General features: G+C 44.2%; 1 protein-coding gene across 1 annotated transcript in view; it reads left to right on the top strand.

The window, feature by feature from the left end:
- The window catches only part of FANCA (FA complementation group A), a 69,997-nt gene extending 44,725 nt beyond the window's left edge, over nucleotides 1-25,272 (top strand). The window contains exons 30-43 of the mRNA XM_038754634.1: nucleotides 221-349; nucleotides 5,880-5,964; nucleotides 8,613-8,785; nucleotides 10,892-10,994; nucleotides 14,914-14,973; nucleotides 15,407-15,511; nucleotides 16,686-16,798; nucleotides 17,686-17,827; nucleotides 20,058-20,120; nucleotides 21,523-21,628; nucleotides 22,140-22,215; nucleotides 22,539-22,680; nucleotides 23,923-24,015; nucleotides 24,675-25,272. Coding sequence (XP_038610562.1) covers nucleotides 221-349; nucleotides 5,880-5,964; nucleotides 8,613-8,785; nucleotides 10,892-10,994; nucleotides 14,914-14,973; nucleotides 15,407-15,511; nucleotides 16,686-16,798; nucleotides 17,686-17,827; nucleotides 20,058-20,120; nucleotides 21,523-21,628; nucleotides 22,140-22,215; nucleotides 22,539-22,680; nucleotides 23,923-24,015; nucleotides 24,675-24,782 — 1,498 coding nt within the window. The 3' untranslated portion in view covers nucleotides 24,783-25,272. The remainder of the gene's footprint in view (nucleotides 1-220; nucleotides 350-5,879; nucleotides 5,965-8,612; nucleotides 8,786-10,891; nucleotides 10,995-14,913; nucleotides 14,974-15,406; nucleotides 15,512-16,685; nucleotides 16,799-17,685; nucleotides 17,828-20,057; nucleotides 20,121-21,522; nucleotides 21,629-22,139; nucleotides 22,216-22,538; nucleotides 22,681-23,922; nucleotides 24,016-24,674) is intronic.
- Nucleotides 25,273-25,320: the final 48 nt, after the last annotated feature.

Below are 25,320 nucleotides of genomic sequence, written 5' to 3'. Positions count from 1 at the left end.
ATCTCTTCTCTCTTTCTCGGGATACGCTATCATCAGTCACCCTTCTCGTATTTCCCACCTGTTCCTTTACAAAGCTCTCTTTTCATACGTTTAGCTTTAGTATTCAAGATGCGGCCCTCTCCATTTTGATTTACCTTAAAAGGTACCTCCTTGCTGCTTTAAAGAGGCTAAACTGAAGTGTTGTGACAAGAGGCTAATCTTTTGTGGTTTAATTTTGCAGGAAGGACTTTCATCAGTGGGCTCTGTACCAGTGGTATGTCCCTGAATCCTCCGCCGCCGGGGGCTGTGATGGCGACATGGAAAGAGCGTGTACGCTTCTCGTCAGTACACTCATGGATTTCTGCCAACGGTATTCCCACTTGTTCGTAATACTTGCCCTAGAGAAGTATTTTGGGTGTATCTGTGAACCTACGTCACGGTTGGTCCAGAGGAAACCAACAGGTTCCCACTGACAACACAAAAGCTGATGCACAGCTGAAGAAGCATGATCTGTATGGTACCCATCAGCTTCCATTCTTTAGCATGCAAATTCCTGGGTCTTTAATTTCCCATCCTGTTGCTTAGTTCCAACCTCAAGTGGGTGTTTAATGTGGATTAATTGATCACGCTATTTCCTCAGTATTGCTACGGCGCCTAGCACTGGAGTATGTAGGTCAGACAGTAGCAACCTTTTCTTGTTGTGTGAGGGAGGGAGCAGGACACCTACTGGATCCGTAGTAGTGCTTGCCTGCCATCACCTACACTGTTGCTCCAGAGTCCTACATCACTATTTTGAAGTTGTGGACTTTCCCTGGATGTTCTTGTAGACCAAGCAGAGGGGAGAATGAGGGCACCGACTTTTCATTATAATTATGGGGGTGTGATTTTAGAGCTTTGGTGGGAGGCGAGCGGGTTGCTAATGCTATCAAACCATACCACTCTCCTCCGCCCTTGCTAGAGTTCTCAGGGGCTCTGCAGTGCTCCCTGGTCCTAACTTCCCGAGCCTTGGGCCTTCTCTCAAACCAAGGCCGTTCCCTGACCCCTCTTTACCAACTTGGAGGATCCAGGCCCTCCCCTTCTCCTGCCCACCACACTCACTCAAGCTCTGTCATCAGCCCACTGCTATTTTTCCTTCTTCTCTCTTATGTCACTGCTTCCATCAAAGCAAAGCATCTCCAAAGCATCCATCAAAGATGATGGTGGTCCCAGCCCTTTGGAACATAAACTATTTTAGACTATGGGGTGGGGGTGACATAATACTTTCACTCCATGTTTTGGATATTGATGTAAAAATGCATAATTCAGAAGGTAATATCGGGTTATTTAATTTAGATAGGCAGCCAGTCTGTTTACATTCCAAAAATGTGTGTTTGGGGGATTTTATTCATGTACAATAACATCTGCATGGCCAGTATTTCTTCATTGATAATACTCCTTTCTAGTGTTTGCAAGAGGCTAAACAAATGCCCAACACCACATTGATGTACGTGGAGAAGCAATGTGGCCTGGTGGAATGACTGTGAGAATCCTGGCTCCGCCACATACCTGCTGTGTGACCTTGGGCAAGTCGTGTAACTTCTCTGTGCTTCTGTTTCCTCATCTGTAAAATGGGGGTTAAATCCCTGGTCTCCCTTTACTTAGGCTTTAAGCCTCATATGGGACAGGGACTGTGTCCTACTTGGTTAACTTGTTATGTACCCCAGTGTTTAGAACAGTGCTTGACACTAAGTGCTTAGCAAATACCATTAGTAGTAGTATTGCAATTTAGCTTAAATTGGGATATGTATGTCCAAGGCAATAGCAAAACCTAAACTCAAAACCAATTACCCCAGTTAATTTCCAGGAAAAAGGGGGAAATTTCTTAGAAATAAAGCATTCGGCATTTAAAAATAACCACATCTTCCAGATAAAGCATTCCAAAATCCTTGTCAATTTCATTAACAATGAAGGTAGTGACAGTTCATCACACCAGTGTGCTACACCAGCTGAAGTCAATCTGGCGGAATTAGGATCAATTTGTAAAGTGCCAAGTACATTTTGGCAGTGAAATTAGTACGAAGAGCTTTACAAAACTGTTTTGAAATCTGCCCTCTGATTTAACCCTAAATTGTAAAAGTCAATTTAGAGAAACTAAGTCAGGTAACAACCTAAAAATCCATATTTATCCCTTACCTTTGGACTATGGGAGTGATCTTCCCTAGGAATGTGCTGCTGGGGGATCAGTTTCTAGAGGAGAAAATTAAGGTACTCTGGGATAGTGGCAGGATCAGCTGACACAAGCCTTCATTCATTCAATCGCGTTTATTGAGCGCTTACTGTGTGCAGAAAGCGTACTTGCTGGTCCAACTACTCTCTGGCACGTGGGCCAGAAGTTTCCAATTCCTGATCATGATTTTAAATCATTTAAGGCCCATTACCTTGCATTGGGTGGTTTTTTATGGTATTTACTAAGCACTTACCTCTATGTCCAAGAACCGTTCTAACCACTGGAATAGATACAGCTAATCAGGTTGGACACCGTCTCTGTTCCGCATGGGGATCACGGTCTAATTAGAAGGGAGAACAGTTGAGGAAATAGGCACAGAGAAATTAAGCTATTTCTCCAAGGTCACCCAGCAAACAATGAGCAGAATCAGAATTAGAACCCAGATGCTCTGATTCTCAGGCCCTTGCTCTTTCCACTAGGCCAAGCAGCTTCTCTTCTTTCTCTATTTACTGGTGTGCGCTTTCTACATATGCTTCCGACTGACACCCAGATAGCATATCTTCTTCTTCAGTTCAGAAATGCATCGTTTACTCACTGGGCTGCTTGTGTTTCCTCGAGCAAATGGAGGATAGAAGTTATATGTGACCAGTTGCGTCTGTTGGATCTTTGGCTATCGTGATCGTAAAGTAAAACCTCAAATCTAATTTAGTTGAGGGAATGATTTTTGCACCGATTTGGTTTATATTGTTAAACACCAACAGATGTTCAGTCAGTCTGGTAACAAGATGAGCTGGGTAGGGGTTACCTTGTTTGGGACAACCTCAAGGAATCTTTATTATATATATATAGTATTTATGTATATATAAATATTAAGTATTATATAAGTATTTATATATATATAGTATTTATATATAAATATAAATGCTATATACAGAACTATACTGTATACAGAACTATACTATACTATATACTATACTATATCTATATCTATAGTATAGTATAATACATAGTATAGTAGATATAGTTTAGTATAGTAGATATAGTATAGTAGATATACTATATCTATATCTATAGTATAGTATAATGCATAGTATAGTAGATATAGTTTAGTATAGTAGATATAGTATAGTATATAGTATAGTATAGTTCTGTATACAGTATAGTTCTGTATATAGTATTTATATATATAAATATTAAGTATTATATAAGTATTTATATATATATAGTATTTATATATAAATATAAATACTATATACAGAACTATACTGTATACAGAACTATACTATACTATATACTATACTATATCTACTGTACTATACTATATCTACTATACTATGTATTATACTATACTATATATACATATACTATACTATATACAGAACTATAAACAGAAGCAGCATGGCTCAGTGGAAAGAGCACGGGCTCTGGAGTCAGAGGTCATGGGTTCATATCCTGGCTCCGCCAGTTGCCAGCTGTGTGACTTTAGGCAAGTCACTTAACTTCTCTGGGCCTCAGTTACCTCATCTGTAAAATGGGGATGAAGACTGTGAGCCCCCCGTGGGACAACCTGATCACCTTGTAACCTCCCCAGCGCTCAGAACAGTGCTTTGCACATAGTAAGTGCTTAATAAATGCCATCATGATTGTTATTACTATAGTATATAACATATACTTTTAGGTATTTATATGTTATGTATTATATATATATATATATATATATAGTATTTGCTAAGCACTTACTATGTACCAGGAACTGTACTAAGTGCTAGGGTAGATACAAGCTAATCAGGAATCAGGTTGAACACAGTCTTTGTTCAACTTGGGACTTACAGTTTTAATCCTCATATTTCAGATGAGGTAACTAAGGCAGAGAGGAGTTAAGTGACTTGCCCAAGGTCACCCAGCGGACACTGGCAGAGCCAGGATTAGAACCCAGGTCCTTCCAACTCCCAAGCCCGTGCTCTATCCATTAAGTCACTTCTGAATGCTAGACAAAAGGCCACCTGAATTTCCTGTTGCCATCAATCAATTGTATTGAGTGCTTACTCTGTGCAGAGCACTGTACTAACTGCTTGGGAGAGTCAATATAACAGACTTGGTAGAGACACTCCCTGCCCACAACGGTTCAGTATCATCCTGCCATCCGGCAGTTCTAAGTGTAAGCTCCTTATGGGCAGGGAACACGTCTTGAGCTTCTGTTGTACTCTCCCAAGTAGTTCGTACAGTGTATTGCACACTGTAGGTGTTCAGTAAATGCCATTAGTACTCCTACTATTACTGCTATATCCTGCTTTTGTAGATGTTACATAAAGTTGTCAAACTCATCTCTCCTGAGTGGTATGGCCAGAGATTTCTGCAATCTGCAGAAGCTCATATCATTCCCTTTTACTGAGTGATTTAGTTTTCTGCATTCATTCATTCAATCATATTTATTGAGGGCTTACCTTGTGCAGAGCACTCTACTAAGCACTTGGGAGAGTACAATACAACAATAAACAGACACATTCCCATGCAGCATACTTCTAAAACCAGAAGGATTATAGCTTGGAACCAGAAGTGAACAGGGTGGAGAGTTGAATGGTGTGGAATAGGCCTGGGCAACCTCAGAAGGCATTTATTTGTAATTTATGCTTTTCCAAAGTGGGTGAGGACCACCCCCGTTGGGGTATATCACCCGGGACATTACCAGTTCCCAGAATCCTTGGAATCACCCTTGGAAGATCTCCCATTGGCCTGGCAAAACGGGAATTTACCTGGCCTGCTAAGTGGAAGTAGAGTTTACTCCCTGCTCTCCTCCCATTCTATTTCTCAGCCTCCAGATTCATGCATTCCTTCAATCGTATTTATTGAGCGCTTACTGTGTGCAAAGCACTGTACTGAGCGCTTGGGAGAGTACAATAGAGCAACACATTCCCTGCCCACATGGAGCTCACAGTTTAGAGGGGCAGGCAGACATTAATATGAATATGTAAATAAATGACAACGCTGTACAGACATCAAACATTTAAGCCAACTACACGGTGTTGGGTTGAGCCCTGCTTCTTTTTTCTCCCTCTCCTTCTCTTTATCTTCTCAGTGCCTGCAAACCAACACTCACTCTCATGTGTATACCGAAATACGATCACCGTTACCTCATATCCTCTCCCCTCTCCAAAGAAGGCTTATTAAACGACTAGTCTGTTCAGTGACGTTTTGGCCCCACTCTCCAGGGCCGTATGGAGAAAGAAGAGGAGAGAGTGTTGCAATTTATGCCATTTTTCCCTACCCCACTCTTCACCTGTGTGTCACCCTGGTAGCCGTCTTCCTCTTGGAGGGAGGGGTAATCTGAGGGTAAGGCTGTGAGCAACAATGCTATTGCCATTTTCGCTGATGCCTCCCCCTAACCTGTGTGACCCCCACATTTTCAATCAGGAGGCTTAAGGAGGGAGAACTGAGTTGCCAGCAATCCTACGGAAATGCCACGGTGGCAAGCTCTGGGATTGTCTTGGACTCTTGATCATCCACTCGGGCCAAATTAGACTGCAGGGTGAAAAAATGGAGAGCCCGGATTTGGCCACAGTGGTTATAAACTATTTGCTACCTACTCTGTTCTACCGCACTCCCCGAAGCGCTTATTGCTCTGCACGCAGTAAGATGTGTAAGTAAGTTGATGGATTGATTGATAAGATCATTTTTGCTCCCTTTAAATTTCCAGATCACACTTGGACACACACTTGGAAAAGTCTGGGTTGTCTCTTTATGACACAGTGGGAAATCGTGACATCCTTTCCAGATTACAGGTGGGTTCTGATGGCATCTTAAATCTAGCGTGCTCTCTAATAATAGTACTAATGGTGGTATTTGTTAAGCGCTTACTGGGTGCCAAGCACCATTGTAAGGACTGGAGTAGATATAAGGTGATCAGGTTGTCCCGTGTGGGGCTCACAGACTTAATCCCCATTTTACAGATGAGGGAACTGAGGCACAGGTAAGTAATAATAATAATAATAATAATGGCATTTATTAAGCGCTTACTATGTGCAAAGCACTGTAAGTGAGGTGACTTGACCAAAGTCATACAGCTGATAAGTGGAGGAGCTGGGATGAGAACCCACGACCTCTGACTCCCAAGCCCGGGCTCTTTCCACTAAGCCACGCTGCTTCTCTGCATTTTAGCTTTCCTGTTTGGCTCAGACCAAGGGGAAAATTCTGTCCCTCCGCTTCCTGCCCTTTAGGCCTCCAAGCAGGTATTCATTGTGGCAATTCCCTAACCCTGAAAATGTCCAAGACTTGGTTCATAGCGGGCACAAAAGCAGAGCCGTGAGAAGAAGAGTGAGCACAGAGCCTAGAGGCTTGGGACTTCTGGAAGTCGTACCAGCTTATTCAGAGAACATAAGAAGCCTTGGTAATAAGAAATGATGTCTAGACCTTTCTCTTTGCGTAGCCCTCAATCCTTAAGCGAATACTTACATGTCTGTCTCTGAGAAGGAAAATCTTTCATCTAACTAGTCTAGGAGCCCTAAGGGATCTGAGTACTACAGATGGCCGTTTATTTATAACCGGTGCTAATTGGATTGTAAGAAACTGTAAGTTACTTTGCTTCAAGAAACTCTCGTAAAGGTGTGACATTATTTTCTGTCTGAGAACGTCAAGTATATTTTTTCCATTTGAGTCTCAAATTGAAAACCCCCTCCCTGTCTATCCAGAGATCAGTTGGAAGCTAAATATAGCCAGCCTGCCGAGAGGAATATCCACACTTACTTCCTTCTTACCCACAGAGGGAATCACAGCAAAACTTCCCAGAAATTTCTCCCAGGAAGGCAGATTTAATAATTGTGTAATTAGCTCCCTCACTTTAAGGAATCATGAGGATAGGGGCAGATTTTCTTGTTTAAGAATAATAATAATAATAATAATAATAATAATAATGTTGGCATTTGTTAAGCGCTTACTATGTGCAAAGCACTGTTCTAAGCGCTGGGGGGGGATACAAAGTGATCAGGTTGTCCCATGTGGGGTTCACAGTCTTAATACCCATTTTACAGATGAGATAACTGAGGCTCAGAGAAGTTAAGTGACTTGCCCAAGGTCACACAGCAGACATGTGGTGGAGTCGGGATTCGAACCCATGACCTCTGACTCCAAAGCCCGGGTTCTTTCCATTGAGCCACGCTGCTTCTCAAGCAGCTTCTCAAATGAAACAATGCTTGTTTCATTTATGTGGGATAAATCTTGCATTTCTAGTGTTTATGCTGTTGCAATAAATAGAATAACCTCATTTAGAGTGACCAGATTTAAACTTTGGGAAGAAAACACATAGGTGTAGTTTCTGGAATGCTGAGCAAAAGTATTTTAAAATTAGCATAATCACTCTTTTCTTCTCCCTCTCTTCCCCGCCGTTTCCCCCCCCTGCCAAAAAATAAAAGAAGAAAAGGACTTCTGGAAACCTAAGACCATGAATGTAAGGAACAAGCACATTCGTAAACACCATTTTAAAATGGAAAGAATGAGGGAAAAGATTGAGTGAGCGAAAACTGGCTAAAAGAAGCAGCATTGAATAGGGGGAAGAGCGTGGGCCCGGGAATCAAGGGATCTGAATTGTAATCCCGGCTCCTTACCTTGCCTGCTCTGTGACCTGTGCTTGTCACGTAACTTCTCTGTGCCTTTGTTTCCTCATCTGTAAAATGGGAATTAAAAACCTCTTTTCCCGCTCTCTTAGACTGTAACTCTCATGTGGAATGGCGACTGTGTCTGACGTGATTATCTTGAATCTATCACAGTGGTTAGTACAGTGCTTGGCACGTAGCGTTTAATGTCTCCCCCTTCTAGACTGTGAGCCCGTTGTTGGGTAGAGACCGTCTCTATATGTTGCCGACTTGGACTTCCCAAGCGCTTAGAACAGTGCTTTGCACACAGTAAGCGCTCAATAAATATGATTGAATGAATGAATGAACAAATACTGCAATTATTATTAATAATATAATGAAAAGGTAATTATATTTGTAAATTATGATTATACAATGATTAATAAATTGTTCATAGTAATAGTAGAAATTTAATAGAAATGAAAGGTGCTAAGTATTAAGGGAAATTTTTTTTGCCCATTTCGGGACTCAAGGTAGGGGTATTGTTGGTAGGGGAAATCCAACTTTACCTCTCCAGGACTCCTGCTTATAATAATAATAATGATAATAATATTAATAATAATGGTATTTGTTAAGCGCTTACCATGTGCCAAGCACTGTTGTTTTACCCCAACAACCCCATCAATCTGTAGTCATTAGACAGTTACCAAGGATCACATCAAAGAGTCCCAAAGAAAGGGCTGGATTCTTTCTGTTCCTGTCCCCTTTATTGCAAAAAAAAATTGTTTTGTCTCCTAAAAATTGGCTGTCCCCTCCATGCTAAAGACTGTAAGAGGAGTCACGGTATTTTCTCTCTTCTAAAGGAAATGGTACTGGAGCTGGAACTGGAGCACAGGAGGACTTCAAGTGTTGTCAGGCCACGTGGCAAAGGACATTTCCTGTTCAGTGTTTTCAAAGAAAGGTTACAGACCCTGGGAAGTGGTTCGTCTGTGACTGAGCAACTTATCAGACAGCGGGAGATTCTTGTGCACAAAAGGTAATAATAATAATAATAATAATAATAACGGTATTTGCTAAGCGCTTACTATGTGCAAAGCACTGTTCTATGCACTGGGGGGGATACAAGGTGATCAGATTGTCCCTCGTGGGGCTCACAGTCTTAATCCTCATTTTACAGATGAGGGAACTGAGGAACAGAGAAGTTAAGTGGCTTGCCCAAGGTCACACAGCTAAGCGGTGGAGTCGGGATTCGAACCCATGACCTCTGACTCCCAAGCCTGTGCTCTTTCCACTGAGCCACGCTGAGATCGACCAACGGCTACCTATTACTGCACAGTTCATTTTACTTCCATGCTTATGAATGGAATGTAAAAGAATGATTAATATACTTCAGTTTTGACTCTTTCCCGCTAGCTTGGAAATTCCTTGAGAGAAAGAGATCAGGTCTACTAACTCTGTTATGCTCTCCCAAGTGCTTAGGACGGTGCTCTTCCCGGAGTAAATGCTCAGTAAATACTAATAATAATAGTAGTTATTATTATGATGTTTGTTAAGTGTTCACTCTGTGCCAGGCACTGTTCTAAGCACTGGGGTAGATGCAAGTTCATTCATTCAGTCATTCAATCGTATTTATTGAGCGCTTACTGTGTGCAGAGCACTGTTGATCAGTTAACAGTTAATCAGGTTGGACACAGTCCTTGTCCCATGTGGAGCTCACACTCTTATCCCCATTTTACAAATGAGGTATTTGAGACTCAGAGGAGTTAAGTGACTTGTCCAAGGTCACACATCAGACATGTGGCGGAGCCAGGATTCGAACCCAGGTCCTTCTGACTCCAGGCCCGTGCTCTATCCACTGAGCCATGCTGCTTCTCTGAGGCTGATTTTAGGGGCAATTCTCCTACAGCCTTTTCCTTCAGGGACCCCCGTACGTTGCCTATTTTCCACCTCTCACTTTCGCCATTCTCATCTGACAGTTGCTGTGGGAGACGAATAGGGAACATTTCTTTCTCTTTCCTGATTTAATTTTCATCTTCCTAGGTCAGATCCTCCCAACATACGTAGCTCCACAGATCGATATATGTACTCCACTATTTAAGCACTTATTTGTCGATCCTCCCATTCTCTCTTTCCTCCCAGCTGTAAATAATTTTGGGTCTCTCGCCCGAATTTGATTGTCAACTCCTAGAGAGCAGCTCTGTACTCTCCCAAGCATTTAGTACAGAGCTCTGCACATAGGCGCTCAGTAAATAGTACTGATTATCAACTAAATTTCAAATGTACTGAAACAGTTTGTATTTTCACTCCATTGTAATTTTTCAACCTATGCAAATAAAAATGTTCCAAAGCTTTGGATCATCATCAATCATATTTATTGAGCACTTACTATGTGCAGAGCACTGTACTAAGCGCTTGGATAGTGGTCTAAGTGTCCCACTGACAAAACGCCAACCTACTAGTGAGCTATGCACTATTTTACTCAAACTGTGATTCTGACATTACGGTCTGTAGACTCTCAAGTGATTTATTTAAAGTGGTATTATTACTAATTATTGTTACTAATATGAGGAGAAGTAGCAAGGCATAGTGGATAGAGCACGGTCTTGGGAGTCAGAAGGTCAGGGGCTCCAATCCCGGCTGGCTCAGTGGAAGGAGCACGGACTTTGCAGTCAGAGGTCATGGGTTCGAGTCCCGGCTCCGCCACATCTGCTGTGTGACCTTGGACAAGTCACTTCACTTCTCGGAGCCTCAGTTACCTCATCTGGAAAATGGGGATGGTGACTGTGAGCCCCACGTGGGACAACCTGATCACCTTGTAACCCCCCAGTGCTTAGAACAGTGCTTTGCACATAGTAAGCGCTTAACAAATGCCATCATTATTATTATTACCACTTGTCTGCTGTGTGACCTAGGGCAAGTCACTTCACTTCTCTGTGCCTGTTACCTCATCTGTAAAATGGGGATTGAGACTGTGAGCTCTTGGCGGGACAGGGGCTGTGCCCAACCCAATTTGCTTGTATCCACTCCGGCGTTTAGTAAAATGCCTAGCACGTAGTAGTGCATAACAAGTGCCACAATCACAATTATTATTGCTAATTATTATTGTTATTATTATCAGAAGTAATTTTACTATTCCCTCTAGAATCATCCTGAGCCTTCCTCCTTCGGTTCTCATCAAACGCCAAGAAGGACAACAAGTTGCCTTGGACTGTGAAGACTTCTTTCACTTTGTCAACACAGAACTGGTGTGTATGATATTCTGAGTTTAGCACTGCGAGGCTGTCGACTTTATCAGTGGCAAACTCAGTATCCCGACCCCGGGTCATAGTGAGTTTAAATGGGTTTGGGTTATGATTATTATGATGGTATTTGTTAAGCGCTTACTATGTGCCAAGCACTGTTCTAAGCGCTGGTTATCTCAGCTAAGCACTATAGGCTACTGTGAAGAAACCTGTAGAAATCAGCACATACTTGCAGAACTCTAGAAATCACCACGGTTTTATAATAATAATAATAATAATGGCATTTGTTAAGCGCTTACTATGTGCAGAGCACTGTTCTAAGCGCTGGGGGGGGGATACAAGGTGATTAAGTTGTCCCACATGGGGCTCACAGTCTTAATCTCCATTTTAATAATAATAATAATGATGGCATTAGTTAAGCGCTTACTATGTGCAGAGCACTGTTCTAAGTGCTGGGGAGGGATACAAGGTGATTAAGTTGTCCCATGTGGGGCTCACAGTCTTAATCTCCATTTTAATAATAATAATAATGATGGCATTTGTTAAGTGCTTACTATGTGCAGAGCACTGTTCTAAGCGCTGGGGAGGGATACAAGGTGATTAAGTTGTCCCACATGGGGCTCACAGTCTTAATCTCTATTTTAATAATAATAATAATGATGGCATTTGTTAAGCGCTTACTATGTGCAGAGCACTGTTCTAAGCGCTGGGGAGGGATACAAGGTGATTAAGTTGTCCCACGTGGGGCTCACAGTCTTAATCTCCATTTTAATAATAATAATAATAATAATAATGGCATTTGTTAAGCGCTTACTATGTGCAGAGCACTGTTCTAAGCGCTGGGGAGGGATACAAGGTGATTAAGTTGTCCCACGTGGGGCTCACAGTCTTAATCTCCATTTTAATAATAATAATAATAATAATGATGGCATTTGTTAAGCGCTTACTATGTGCAGAGCACTGTTCTAAGCGCTGGGGAGGGATACAAGGTGATTAAGTTGTCCCACATGGGGCTCACAGTCTTAATCTCCATTTTAATAATAATAATAATAATAATAATGATGGCATCTGTTAAGCGCTTACTATGTGCAGAGCACTGTTCTAAGCGCTGGGGAGGGATACAAGGTGATTAAGTTGTCCCACATGGGGCTCACAGTCTTAATCTCCATTTTAATAATAATAATAATGATGGCATTTGTTAAGCGCTCACTATGTGCAGAGCACTGTTCCAAGCGCTGGAGGGGGATACAAGCTCATCGTTGGCAGGGAACTGTCTGTTTTACTGTTCCATTGTCTTCTCCCAATTCATTCATTCAATCCTATTTATTGAGCACTTATGTGCTCAATAATGCTTAGGAGAGTATAATAAGTGCTCAATGAATATGACCGAGTGAAGAACTCCTCTCCAGCCCCGCCGAGGGAAAAAGCTCTTCAAACATAGAAACCATGTGTTTTATTCTTCAGTTGTACCTGAGTGTGTATCGATGCAGCGCCCTGAGCATTGTAGGTGCTCTGATTTGGGGGCAGACGTTTGCCTGGTTCTAGTTGTGCCTCGGTGGAAAGGCTGATCCAACTAGCCAGCATCGGGCGGAGCCGCATCATCATCATCATCAATTGTATTTGTTGAGCGCTTACTATGTGCAGAGCACTGTACTAAGCGCTTGGGAAGTACAAATTGGCAACATATAGAGACAGTCCCTACCCAATAGTGGGCTCACAGTCTGAAAGGGGGAGAATCAGCCGCATCTGATCTATTTGGGAGCCAGGGGACAATCACACAAACCTCAGTTGGACGAGTATCTCCGGGGATGTGGTGCAAAAAGAGCCCCTCGGTTTGGGACCCTTCTTTCTACCGAAGCAGCGTGGCTCAGTGGAAAGAGCCCGGGCTTGGGAGTCAGAGGACGTGGGTTCTAATCCCGGCTCTGCCATTTGTCTGCTGTGTGATTTTGGGCAGGTCACTTAACTTCTCTGTGCCTCAGTAACCTCATCTGTAAAATGGGGATTAGGACTGTGAGCCCCACTTGGGGCAACCTGATTACCTTGTATCTACTCCAGCGCTTAGAACAGTGCTTAGCACATAGTAAGCGCTTAACAAATACCATAATTATTATTACTGGAGAGGAACTCGACCTCTGAAGCCCATCGCCTCTGCAGTATACTGTCTCTATATGTTGCCAATTTGTACTTCCCAAGCGCTTAGTACAGTGCTCTGCACATAGTAAGCGCTCAATAAATACGATTGATGATGATGATGATGATGATGCAGTAGTCCAGTAGGTCATCTCTTTTTGACACGCGTTGTTCTTTCGCTAATTGGGCTGAGCGATGAACCCAGTATGCTTGTTGTGATGAACTAACTCACTTTTGGAATTGCGCTGTTGATATAGTGTTTATAAAGGGACATGCTTTCAAAGCCCACCTCAAAAATCTCGCTTTTCAACAGTAGTCCTCACATTGCCTGGTAGGATGCAGTCCCAGAATATTCTGTCTGCCTCTCCCTCAAGGACATTTGCACCTTCCCAAATTTCAATTGTTATTTTTAAACCCGAGAGGGGACTGGAAGAAGAGGGAGTTGGGATTATTTGAAGCCTTTTGAAAAACAGTTTATTGGTTAAAGATTAGGGACTGGAACTCTCCACTTTAAAATGCATTCCCAAAGTAGGAAATGAGTTCAGCAGAGGAGGGACTAGGGATGATACAGGCGAAAAAGAAAAGGGTGAGCGAAGGTTTCTGTCACTTAGGGATTGACAAAGGGTCAGAGAGGAATCGGGGTGCTAATTTTTCTTTGTAGGTGTTGGGGTGAGCCTGGAGAGTTCCCATCTCTTCCCCCTGCATTTCTCAGTGGGAGGGTGAGAAGTTCGGAGCTTGGGGCGGGCTGGGGCTGGGCCCCAGAACCCATCAGAGGCAAAAAAAAAAAAATAACAGAGAAGCATTGTGGCCCAGTGGGTAGATCTTGTGCCTGGCAGTCAGAAGGAACTGAGTTCAAATCCTGACTCTGCCACTTGAAAAGGATATTACTGCCAGGAGGATGTTAGGCGGGTAGTTCTGACACGGACCAGGCTTGGCTGCGGACTCCTTAGCGGCTGGCGCTTGTTTGCAGAAAAATAGATATTCCCTAGTTCCCATGAACGTCAGGGTTTTATTCCAGCCTTGCAGGTAAGAATTTATATAGTCTACTAGTTTTTATAAGACTCACTGATGCTGTAAGAATTGATTTGCAAGACTGGAGTAAACTTCACTTTTCAGTCGAGTAATACTTGATTTCAACTTTCAAATGGATTATGTCCAGCCTGATTAGCTGCAGAGAAGCAGCGTGGCTCAGTGGAAAGAGCATGGGCTTTGGAGTCAGAGGTCATGGGTTCGAATTCCAGCTCTGTCACTTATCAGCTGTGTGACTTTGGGCAAGTCACTTGACTTTCCTGTGCCTCAGTTCCCTCATCTGTACAATGGGGATTAAGACTGTGAGCCCCCCCGTGGGACAACCTGATCACCTTGTAACCTTCCCAGCGCTTAGAACAGTGCTTTGCACATAGTAAGCACTTAATAAATGCTATATAAAAAAAAAAAAAAACAGTGCGTGGCACATAGTAAGCACTTAATAAATGTCATTAATAATAATAAATGGTCCTGGGACTTCTTGTGTGATGACATTCTAAATGTTAATGAGCTCCTCCAGGCTGCTAGAAACAAAAAGCTGCTGGATAATTAAGTGTTTGTCTTTCTCTTTCATCTCTGACTTTCTCTTTTGATCTTCCTTTCTTCACCCTTGTTTCTCCAGTATGGAAGTCTGAGGTAATAGGAAGGAAGAGTGTTTTTTTTTCTTCTTTTTATTCAAGGAAATGAATACATTTGACTTGAAGGGACTACGCAGTGTTGAAAAATGATTCGTTACTGAATCCTCATCTGTATTTTGTTGTTGCAGAGGAACTTTTGTGCCAGAGGATATGCCCTCACCCATGACATCACTGCCCACTTCTTCAGGGTAACTATCTCTTTTCCCGGAGGATCTCTCTCTTCCACTGCTCACTCTGAAAGCAGTTTTGCTGCCGATTTATCGGACTGAATCGCATGAGCTGTGATAAATAGAATGGTCCGTATTTCTAAGAGTCCACGATTAATCCATGATTTCCAGAGGTTTTAGTCTGTTCTGTACATATCCAGGGTGAAAGGGATAGGAGTGATTCACAGAAATCATACCCTATTCTGCAGCTATCCTAATAGCTAATTAGCTAATTGCTAGCCTAATCTTCAGCATTGTCACAGGGGCAACAAGCTACCATTTGAAGGGAGGAAATAAAAGCCGTTTCTGGCAAATCTGTTCTGTTGTCATGGCTACTTCTATATTCCCCATTTTGGATTTCGTTTCTTTATGCCTCTGGCCTTGAATCTGTGGTCTTTTTTATTTTCCATTCCAGGGTCTCCTGAGTGCCTGTTTAAGTTGCAAAGATCCAGCCCTAGAGGTTAACTCAGTTCTGACTGCCTGTCAAACCAAATGTCCAATTATCCTCATCTCTGCCGTGGTAAGAGAGTAAGCTTTCTCGTATTTTTTCTTTTTACGCCAAAACAAAAATAAGGGAAAACGTTTTTATTTCATGCCTTAATCTGAACCCGTATAGTTAGTGGCGCTTTTGCTCTGGCTCAGGTTCGGGAATCCACGTCCGACTGTTTCAGAAAGGGCCACTGCGTCCCGTCCTTAGCCGACAATCTGCTCTTCCAGTTTCCATTGTCTGTTTCTGTTTTTTAGAGCAATTGGTCTACCCTTTGCTGATATAGGTCTTTTATATTACCCTTTCGTATTCAGAGAAACCACTCACGGTGAAATCCACCTCTGACAGCTTATGTGGCTGAAAGGGCCAAATGCAGGTCCACAGCCTCAGTCACCTTGGGCACACAAAAAGGTTGTCCCTTGTGGTGTAGTTGTGCTTAATTTTGGCAGCCCTTGCCTCCCTATTTGAAGCTCTTACTCAAAGAGCACATTTCAAGGGACATTTTGCCTTAGAACAAAGTGGGGAATTGGATTTGACACGGAATATTAGGAGAACTTCCCTAGAGTGAAAAAAAAATCTGTTGACCTGCAAAATTTTCAAAAGACCTGTTTTCAGCCAGTCTCCTGGTCAGTCGACTCAGACCTTCTCTTCCCCAGGTAGAACTACCAGGGCTGTCTGTCTTGTAAAACAGGCAAAATGACTCCAAATGGAGCCAAGAGTCCCGGAAGCCTTCCAAGTGCCTGATTTCCTCTAAGCTCACCTTGGTCAGGTCTGAAATTGGTCAGATTTTTTAAAGGTGGAGATGGAGAGGGTTCCGGGACACAAAATCACACACAAAATCCCAGGACACCTTACCACATGAATATTGGGAGTGGCAATGACTCATCGTCGGTAAAAGACCAAGAAATTTGGCCTAACAGGCCAGAAGAGCGATGTAACTGGGTAGGGTGGAATTCTTCCCATCCTAGTGAGCTGCATTTTAGAGACCACTTCTGAAAGAGGGAGGGGTACACTGCTAACCCTTCCTCACCAGTCTTCTTCCCGTACTAGCCATTAGAGGCCCGGATGATGGGACTTGGAGACTAGATGCCAACTATCCAGTCGCCCAAATGGAAGATCTGAGGCAATTTGACATCAACTGCCTTTCATCCAAAACTGGCTTTTCAGTGGCTAAATCTGATAGGGGGGGACCTCACGTTCTTTGTAGCTATGGTGGCCAAGACTCGAGCCGGTGCTTACCTGCCAGTGGAAGAGGAACTCTGAGTTTCCACTACCTCAGAAACTGCAAAATCTGGTGGTGGGCCAGCAGTCTGCTTGGAGGTGAGTATGGAGGCCTGGGATCGGGGTTTCGGAAGAGGACAAGGTTTGGGGAACAGAAAGAGTTATTTCCAGATGATTACTGTTTTGGGGTCAAAGGAGAACGGAAAAAGCAAGGTCTCTGTGAAGAAATAAATCCATGCCAGAGTACCAATAATAATGAATAATGATGGTATTTGTTAAGTATGTGCCAAGCACTGTTCTAAGCACTGGAGTAGATACAAGGTAATCAGGTAACCATAGACAATTCAAGTGGGGCTCACAGTCCCAATCCCCATTTTACAGATGAGGTAACCGAGGCACAGAGAAGTGAAGTGGCTTGTCCAAGGTCACCCAGCAGACAAGTGAAGAGTCAGGATTAGAACCCATGACCTCTGACTCCCAAGCCTGTGCTCTTTCCACTAAGCCATGCTGATTTGGTTGAGGGGGGAGGGGGGGATGCTATATCTACCCATTGATCTGGAGGGGTTATTTCCCCCTTCCCACCCCCCAACACACTCCCATCCCTTTCCCTTCCATCTCCTATGGAATTTTCTTGCTTTCTCATCCTGACAGAGAAGTGCTGAACTCAGGCAATTTCACGTCATGTCAGAAAGCTTGTGTTATTCAGTGAGCAGATCCCAAAACACTGTGCCTTTGTAGATACTTGTAGGTCCCAGAATTGAGTTTGAGTCTGTAATGAGCCAACAAGCGGATATTATCCTTCATTGACAAAAGATGGAAGCATAAACTGGCCGTGAAAGTTGTCTGAAGGAAACAGAGGTGGATTCTGCTAGTGGATTCATTCATTCAATCATATTTATTGAGCGTTTACTGTGTGCAGAGCACTGTTCTAAGTGCATTTTGTCAAAGCTGCCTTAATAAGTTTCTCTTTGATTTTCTCTTTCCAGCTTCCTCTCTCCTGATGTGGTTTCCCCCACCTCTGACCCAGTCTGGATTCCTGCTGCTTTTCTCTATTTTGCAATTCACCAACAAGTAGCCCCGGAAAGAATGGTCAATGCCCTGAAGAAGCTGGGAAAGGATAGAGAGCAGGTAGACACGACAGTTTTTCTTCCCCACTCTTGTCTTCCCCTGGAAAAAAATGTTTTTTGTAACCCAGGTTTCTACTGATTTCTTACATCAACCTAATTTTCTAAAGACAAAGAGAAGTGTCTATAGCTCTATCTTTTTCCTAGTATTGTCATACTGATTATGACTGTATTGGCTTTTCAGCAGCCGCTTCAATTGCCCATTGCCAGACTTTACCTTCAGGAGCAACATAGCTTTCGGCCGTTTCTAGTTTAGAAAGCTAGATGATTTAATTAAGTGTACTTGGGGAAAATGGACAGCATGTCCCCAGAGAGGGGAAGAAGTTTCAGAGGGTAATGGCCGAATTTGCAGGAAGTTACCATTAGTTATGCTCAGCTGGATGGCAGGTAGTGCCTGGAGAGGAGACAAAGTAGGGGACAGCCTGCAAAATAGTATGTATATATGTACGTATTTATTACTCTATCTATTTATTTACTTGTACATATCTATTCTATTTTATTTTGTTAGTATGTTTGGTTTTGTTCTCTGTCTCCCCCTTTTAGACTGTGAGCCCACTGTTGGGTAGGGACTGTCTCTAGATGTTGCCAACTTGTACTTCCCAAGCGCTTAGTACAGTGCTCTGCACACAGTAAGCGCTCAATAAATACGATTGATGATGATGATGTCCCGGAAAACCCAGACCATGGGGCAGGCTGGGAGGGTCCTAGGAGTCATCCCCCAGCCCCCAAAACAAACAAATGAACACACACACACCCCTCCACCTCCACCCCCCCATATCTCTCCTCTACCTCCCCTCTCTCCCATCTTTCCCTTTGGGAACTACTGCTAAAGCCCCATGCCTGAGGTAGAGGAATGCTGCCTTATTCTACCTCTTGATGGGATCCATCATTGGACTGAGAAAGAGACAGAAAGAGGGGAGGGCCTCCCAAATGGTCTTCAGCTCCCCCTAAAAAAGCTACTACTCCCTTAGGAGTCACCACTGACTTCCAAGTTGAGCCCCATCCCTCCTACCCTCACTCCCATGCCCACTAGCAATTCCTGCTCTGGAACCGCCTTGAGCCTTGGAGAGGCGAGCAAAGTACGGTCTCAAGTTAGAACCTGCTGAAAGCCCAGTTTTGCGTTTTCAGCAGAAAAACAGTTCAAACTGGGTGGAAAATGTAGAACTCAAGGGAAGGGGGGAAGAGTGGAGGACTCCTGGGGATGGGGGACCTGCTGAGTGACTCCACCCCAGGCATCACCTGCCTAACTTTCCCCGCCTTATATATCCGAAGAGTTTTTAGCACAAATTCTTAAGGCGACTTTTGAGTGGGTGGTTTTTCTCACTCGGTTATTTATGACGGATTTAAGGTTGGAAGATAAAATAAGCTGATGTACTTTCCGAAGGTGGAAAGCATTAGTCTCCAAATGTATTTTTTTTTTTTGGTACGAAGGGGGGTTGAAAATGTTCCTGAAGTACCAAACCAGAATGAAGAATTCGAAAGATTTGAAATCCTATACAGTAAGGGGGCTCTCAGAGAAACTCTGATTGGCACTCCTCATTCATTCATTCATTCAGTCGTATTTATTGAGCGCTTACTGTGTGCAGAGCACTGTACTAAGCGCTTGATAAGTGCTCCTTTTAGATAAGTGAGAAAAACGGAGCCTGGTGCAAACGTTTCATTTTCCTCCATTTTCAGTTTGATTTTGGCAGGGGTGTTGGAGCTCTGGTTTGATATAGAACATGATCTTGAAAATGTGCCTCCGGGACGTTAAACCCTTGAGCCAGTGGGACACCCGAAACCTTTTCAGCTTTAACTAGATAACCCCTCCACTGGTGCCTGCGGGAAGCCAGAATTCCAGTCACTGCACCCCGGAATTCTGGTAGTTAATAGCAGTGTTGTCTCCTTCATGGGTGAGCCTTGTTGGCACCAAATTCATTCATTCAATTGTATTTATTGAGCGCTTACTGTGTGCAGAGCACTGGACTAAGCGCTTGGGAAGTACAAGTCGGCAACATCTAGAGACGGTCCCTGCCCGACAGCGGGCTCACAGTCTAGAAGGGGGAGACAGACCACAAAACAAAACATGTAGACAGGTGTCAAAATCGTCAGAACAAATAGAATTAAAGCTATAATAGAATGATCAAATAGGCATCTGGGCACTAGTCTTGGGAAAATGAATGTGGCAAGAGAAGCATGTGGGAGTTTTTTGTATTTTAAATGTAAATATCATATGCAAATGTTTATGTTTGTAGCTCTTGGTTTCCCTTTTCTTCTTTTCCTTGATGGGACTCATCTCATCACATCTGGCACCACAGGTAAGTAAAGCCGTGTTGGTTTTGGTTTCTTCTTGCCTGGAAGAAGAAACGCTTAGTGCAGTGCTCTGCACACAGTAAGCGCTCAATAAATACGATTGATGATGATGGAAGACTCTTTTTGAAACTACTTCAGGTGAGAAATACCCCAGTAGATGTGCTTTTCCAATGTTCATTGGTAACCGAGCTCTTGCTTCCCCTCTCAGAAGAAACTGAAACTAAAGTCCCGACCCTTTGAAAACAGCAAGATCCCCAGGGACATTCTGGAAGTGCCAGAATTCTTGCTGTTTGTTCTTGAGCTTCCGCATTTGAAACTACCGATGTTTTATGTTTCAAAACCTGGCAGGGCTTTAAAGAAAAAGGAAGAAAAAAATTGTGGCCTGGAATCAGTAGACCTGGGTTCTAATCCCGGCTCCGCCACTTGTCTTCTGTGTGATCTTGGGCAAATCACGTCTCTGTACCTCAGTTCCCTCATCTGTAAAATGGGGATTCAAAACATGTTAGACTGTGAGCCCACTCTTTTAGACTGTGTGCCCACTGTTGGGTAGGGACTGTCTAAATATGTTGCCAATTTGTACTTCCCAAGCGCTTAGTACAGTGCTCTGCATATAGTAAGCGCTCAATAAATACGATTGATGATGATGATGTTCTTCCCCACTACGCAGACTGTGAGCCCCACATGGAGCCTGATTATCTTGTATTTACCCCAGAGCCTGGCACGTAATAGCAGCATAACAGATACCGCAATTATTACAATGATTGTGGGCTGCTTCCCCTCACCCAGGTGCTTTTCCCATTACTAGACCTCCTCTCCCATCAAAAAGTGGCATTAGGTCTGAGGCTGTTTAATGCTACTCAATTTAAACTATGGGATAGGGATGTCTCTGCAGCCTCTTTTGTCAAAACTCTAAATTTATATAAATGGATATCATTATGCCATTCAGAAGGCTCAATATTTTGCATGTACTCAATTTAATATCTTAGATATTTATAGCCCTATAGAGATCTCATGCTTCCCGGAAGATTCTGCAGCTTAGGCTGGTAACAGCCGCTCTTCACCTCATTTCTCTGAGAAGAAAACTGAAGCCGAAAGGAGCAAAAACTAGAGGCAGACTGAAAGCTTGCTGTGGGCAGGGAACTCTCCCAAGTGCTTAGTACAGGCTCTGCAAACAATAATTACCATTGATCGATTGGTATTGGAACTAAACCGCAGGTCAAGTGTCCTTAACTACCCCTTAACTCAGTCCATTGCGAGTCACTACGGAGATCATCAATCATATTTATTGAGCGCTTACTATGTGCAGAGCACTGTACTAAGCGCTTAGCACTGTACTAAGCGCTTAGCACTGTACTAAGCACGGAGATGTGGAATGCTTTCAATATCGCTCTTCTGTGGAACATGCAGGAAGGAGGAGATTTCCCGAAAACATTAGATATGTGTTCAGAGATCCTGGGGTGTTTGGAGAGGAGGAGAATGTCCTGGCTAATTCTCTTCCAGTCAACAAAGAAAGGTAAGAAGTTAAGTCTTGTCTTGTAAGTGTTTTTAACACTAGGGCCCAGCCAGTGATGAGTTATTTGGCTTTTGGATGGGTGTCTGTCCGACCATAGATTCCGAGTTATACCGTTCTGGTTCCCCCCCCAGCCAGGGTAACTCCTTTGGCTGTCAAATCCCAAGTCTTTCATAAGCCACCAGCTTTGAGCAACTACTTTATTTTGAAGCAGGAGCCTCTGCACTGAGAATAATTCTCCAACCCCTTGCCTGCAGGAATCTAACACCCACTGGAAATCAGCTGAATAAATATTGGGGGGCTAAGGGGACCTTTTCCTTTGCAGGACACCCTGGGGAATAATAGTAATAATTGAAATGATGCATTTGTTAAGTGCTTACTGTGCGCCGAACACCATTCTAAGCGCTGGGGCAGTTATAAAATGTTCCCCTCCTCTCCCACTGGAATTCTGCAACTCCCAACATCCGTGCCCCCTGGTGCCGTGTTACTTCCTTAGACCCTCTTGTCATTCCAGGGACTGGCATCTATCAAAGCCTACTCAGCTCAGCTTCAGACCAGTACATCAGATTACTGCCTCTTGCCTTCTACAGGTAAGGACGGTTAACTCATTTCATCGTAATGGGCCACCACCGACGGACAGGAGTGCACGATAATCAGTTTAGCGTTCCACATTCTGCTCGGGAATTCATGTCCGGACTTGTCCGGGTCAGACGTCTGAATATCCAGGACGCTTTCTTTGTCTCATTTGGGCACGGGGTAATCAGATGTGTGAGGGGGGGAGGAATGGAAAGAAAGCAACTTGGCACAGTTCATCGTGCTAACTTCCTTATTGTTCTTCCCTCCCAATTTAAGAGGGCAGTGAACAGAGCTAAATTTCATCCCCACTTTGATTTTAATATCTCTTACGTCTCAGCCTCAGTGCCTGTTTCGATCAAGAGCTCTTTACTAGAGAGGAGGCGTTTTTATACGTGGCTACCGACATGTATCTCAAGTTGGTGCAGCTCTTTGTGGGAGGAGAGACTTCTGCGGCCTCAACTCGGGAACCCTGGAAGCAGGTAAGGGATGGTGGATGGTGAATCCTGATGGAATTCGCTCAGCCAAGGAACAGGGCATTTCCTCCAGCCGTCTGGGATGTGTCTAAGCACATTCCCGACACATCCGTCCCCGGATCAGGTTTACAGTCCGCTAGGACTGGTTTGCACGCTTGGTAAGGTGATCTCTTTTGCGGCCTAAAGTGTGTCAACAAGATGGCTGAGACTTATGGCATTTGTTCTACTACTAAAATAATAATAATACTAATGATGGTATTCATTAAGCGCTTACCTTGTTCCAGGCACTGTTCTAAGTGCTGGGGTAGATGATGATGATGATGATGGCATTTGTTAAGCGCTTACTATGTGCAAAGCACTGTTCTAAGCGCTGGGGGAGGTTACAAGGTGATCAAGTTAATAATAATACTAATGATGGTATTCATTAAGCACTTACCTTGTTCCAGGCACTGTTCTAAGTGCTGGGGTAGATGATGATGATGATGATGGCATTTGTTAAGTGCTTACTATGTGCAAAGCACTGTTCTAAGCGCTGGGGGAGGTTACAAGGTGATCAAGTTAATAATAATACGAATGATGGTATTCATTAAGCGCTTACCTTGTTCCAGGCACTGTTCTAAGTGCTGGGGTAGATGATGATGATGATGATGATGATGGCATTTGTTAAGCGCTTACTATGTGCAAAGCACTGTTCTAAGCGCTGGGGGAGGTTACAAGGTGATCAAGTTGTCCCACAGGGGGCTCACAGCTTTAATCCCCATTTCACAGATGAAGTAACTGAGGCACAGAGAAGTGACTTGCCCAAAGTCACACAGCTGACAGACAGCTGGCAGAGCCGGGATTTGAACCCATGATCTCTGACTCCAAAGCCCCGTGCTCTTTCCACTGAGCCATGCTGCTTCAAGGCAGTTAGGCTGGACACAATCCGTGTCCCACGTGAGGCTTACATTCTTAATCCCCATTTTACAGATGAAGGGATTGAGGCACAGACTTGCCCGAGGTCACACAGCAGACAAGCGGCAGAGCTGGGGTTAGAACCCAGGTCCTTCTGACCGGCGTCGCAAACCGACCCGGCTGTTGTGTCAAGGGGAACCTCCAAACCCTGAGTGGAGAGGAACCTTTACTACACCCCTACTTAATACGCTGTAAGAAACCCACACGTCCGGCTTTGAAGTCGCTTTACGTTTCATTGAAAAACTGTTTTACTTCCCACCTCCCTTGCCCTCTGCCTATTTATTGTCTTCCTAGGTCGATTCCATAGGATTGCTAAGAAAAGCTCGTCTGCTTCTGTTTCGTGCGATACCCCGGTGCCCAAAAAGGAGCTTCTCAAATGTAACGGAGGTAACGTAAGGATTCTCTTTTAGGACGGTCCTAGTTATTTTAACCTGCGAAAGTTCAACGTCGAAACGTTTCGCTAGTAAGTGGGATGGAGTTCCTCTAGCGCTCCACGGCAAAAAACTGCAGCAGGCACCCCCGAGCCCAGGGGCCTGGTGTTTTCATTCAGTCGTATTTATTGAGCGCTTACTGTGGGCAGAGCGCTGTACTAAGCGCTTGGGAAGTACAAGTTGGCTGGCATGAAGGGCTCCGGTGGTGGCTTCCACACCACCCCAGTGTGAGCGTGGGTGCCCACCGTCTCCAGCAAAACAAAGGTTACAAACACCTCATCCACCTAGATCTACGTCCCTAGTTGTAGTGACAGCATCCTCTGCTCCTCACCTCATTCTGTAGAGTTGACAGCTCGGTGCTTCAAGTAGTTTTATCCGTCAGTGGTATTTATTGGGTGCTTACCGTGTGCAGCGCACTGTACTGAGCGCTTGGGAGAGTCGGTAGATCCGTTCTCCACCCCCAGACGAGCTATTGGATATTCAGGACAAGCAGCAATAAGCTATTAGCCTTTCCCATGGGCACGGGGCTGTGGGAAGGTGGTTCCGTGACCTCGGGCGAGCGCCGCTCCTCTCCGGTCGCTATCGGCGGGTGGCAAAACCTCCGTTTTCTCTTAGTTACTGGCCGCTTGTGAAGACCGTGACCCGGAGATGAAAGCTGCCCTTCTGGCCGGCCAACGGCCTCCTGAAGATGCGGACTTATACAGCGAACCGCTGCTCTTCTGAATGACACCCTGGGACCGGTCCCGAGATCCAAGCCTAGCCTCCGCCCTCTCGGGGGGCCGACTGAAGCGGCACGCCACGGCAGCCCGGCCTACTTCGTAAATAATTTATTTTAAAGCATAACCGCGGAGCTTTCGTTACACTAAAAAGTGGATTACAAATACCTTCTGCTCGGATGGGGTGGGAGGAAGTCGGTTATTTCAAATGGGCCGTCCCCGGGAAAACGAACCGCTGCCGTACGGGGGGGTTGGAGGATGAGCCTGAGGAGCAGGGAGAGTTAGGTGTGCGGGGAGAGCCGACTTCCTACCAACCCAGGGCAGGGTCGGGATGGGCAGGGGAGGAGGGCAGCACGCAGACGGACGCCTCCCCCCATGCCGCAGGCTAGAACGAGGCCGTCTCGTGAAACACCGCTGTGTGAGACACACAGACTGTGAGCCCACTGTTGGGTAGGGACTGTCTCTATTATGTTGCCAACTTGTACTTCCCAAGCGCTTCGTCCAGTGCTCTGCAATCAATCAATCAATCAATCAATCGTATTTAT

This window comes from Tachyglossus aculeatus, chromosome 11 (assembly GCF_015852505.1).
Source record: "Tachyglossus aculeatus isolate mTacAcu1 chromosome 11, mTacAcu1.pri, whole genome shotgun sequence".
Lineage (NCBI taxonomy): Eukaryota > Metazoa > Chordata > Mammalia > Monotremata > Tachyglossidae > Tachyglossus > Tachyglossus aculeatus.
Note: the sequence above shows the minus strand (reverse complement) of the source record. Positions and strands in the feature narration are given on the sequence as shown.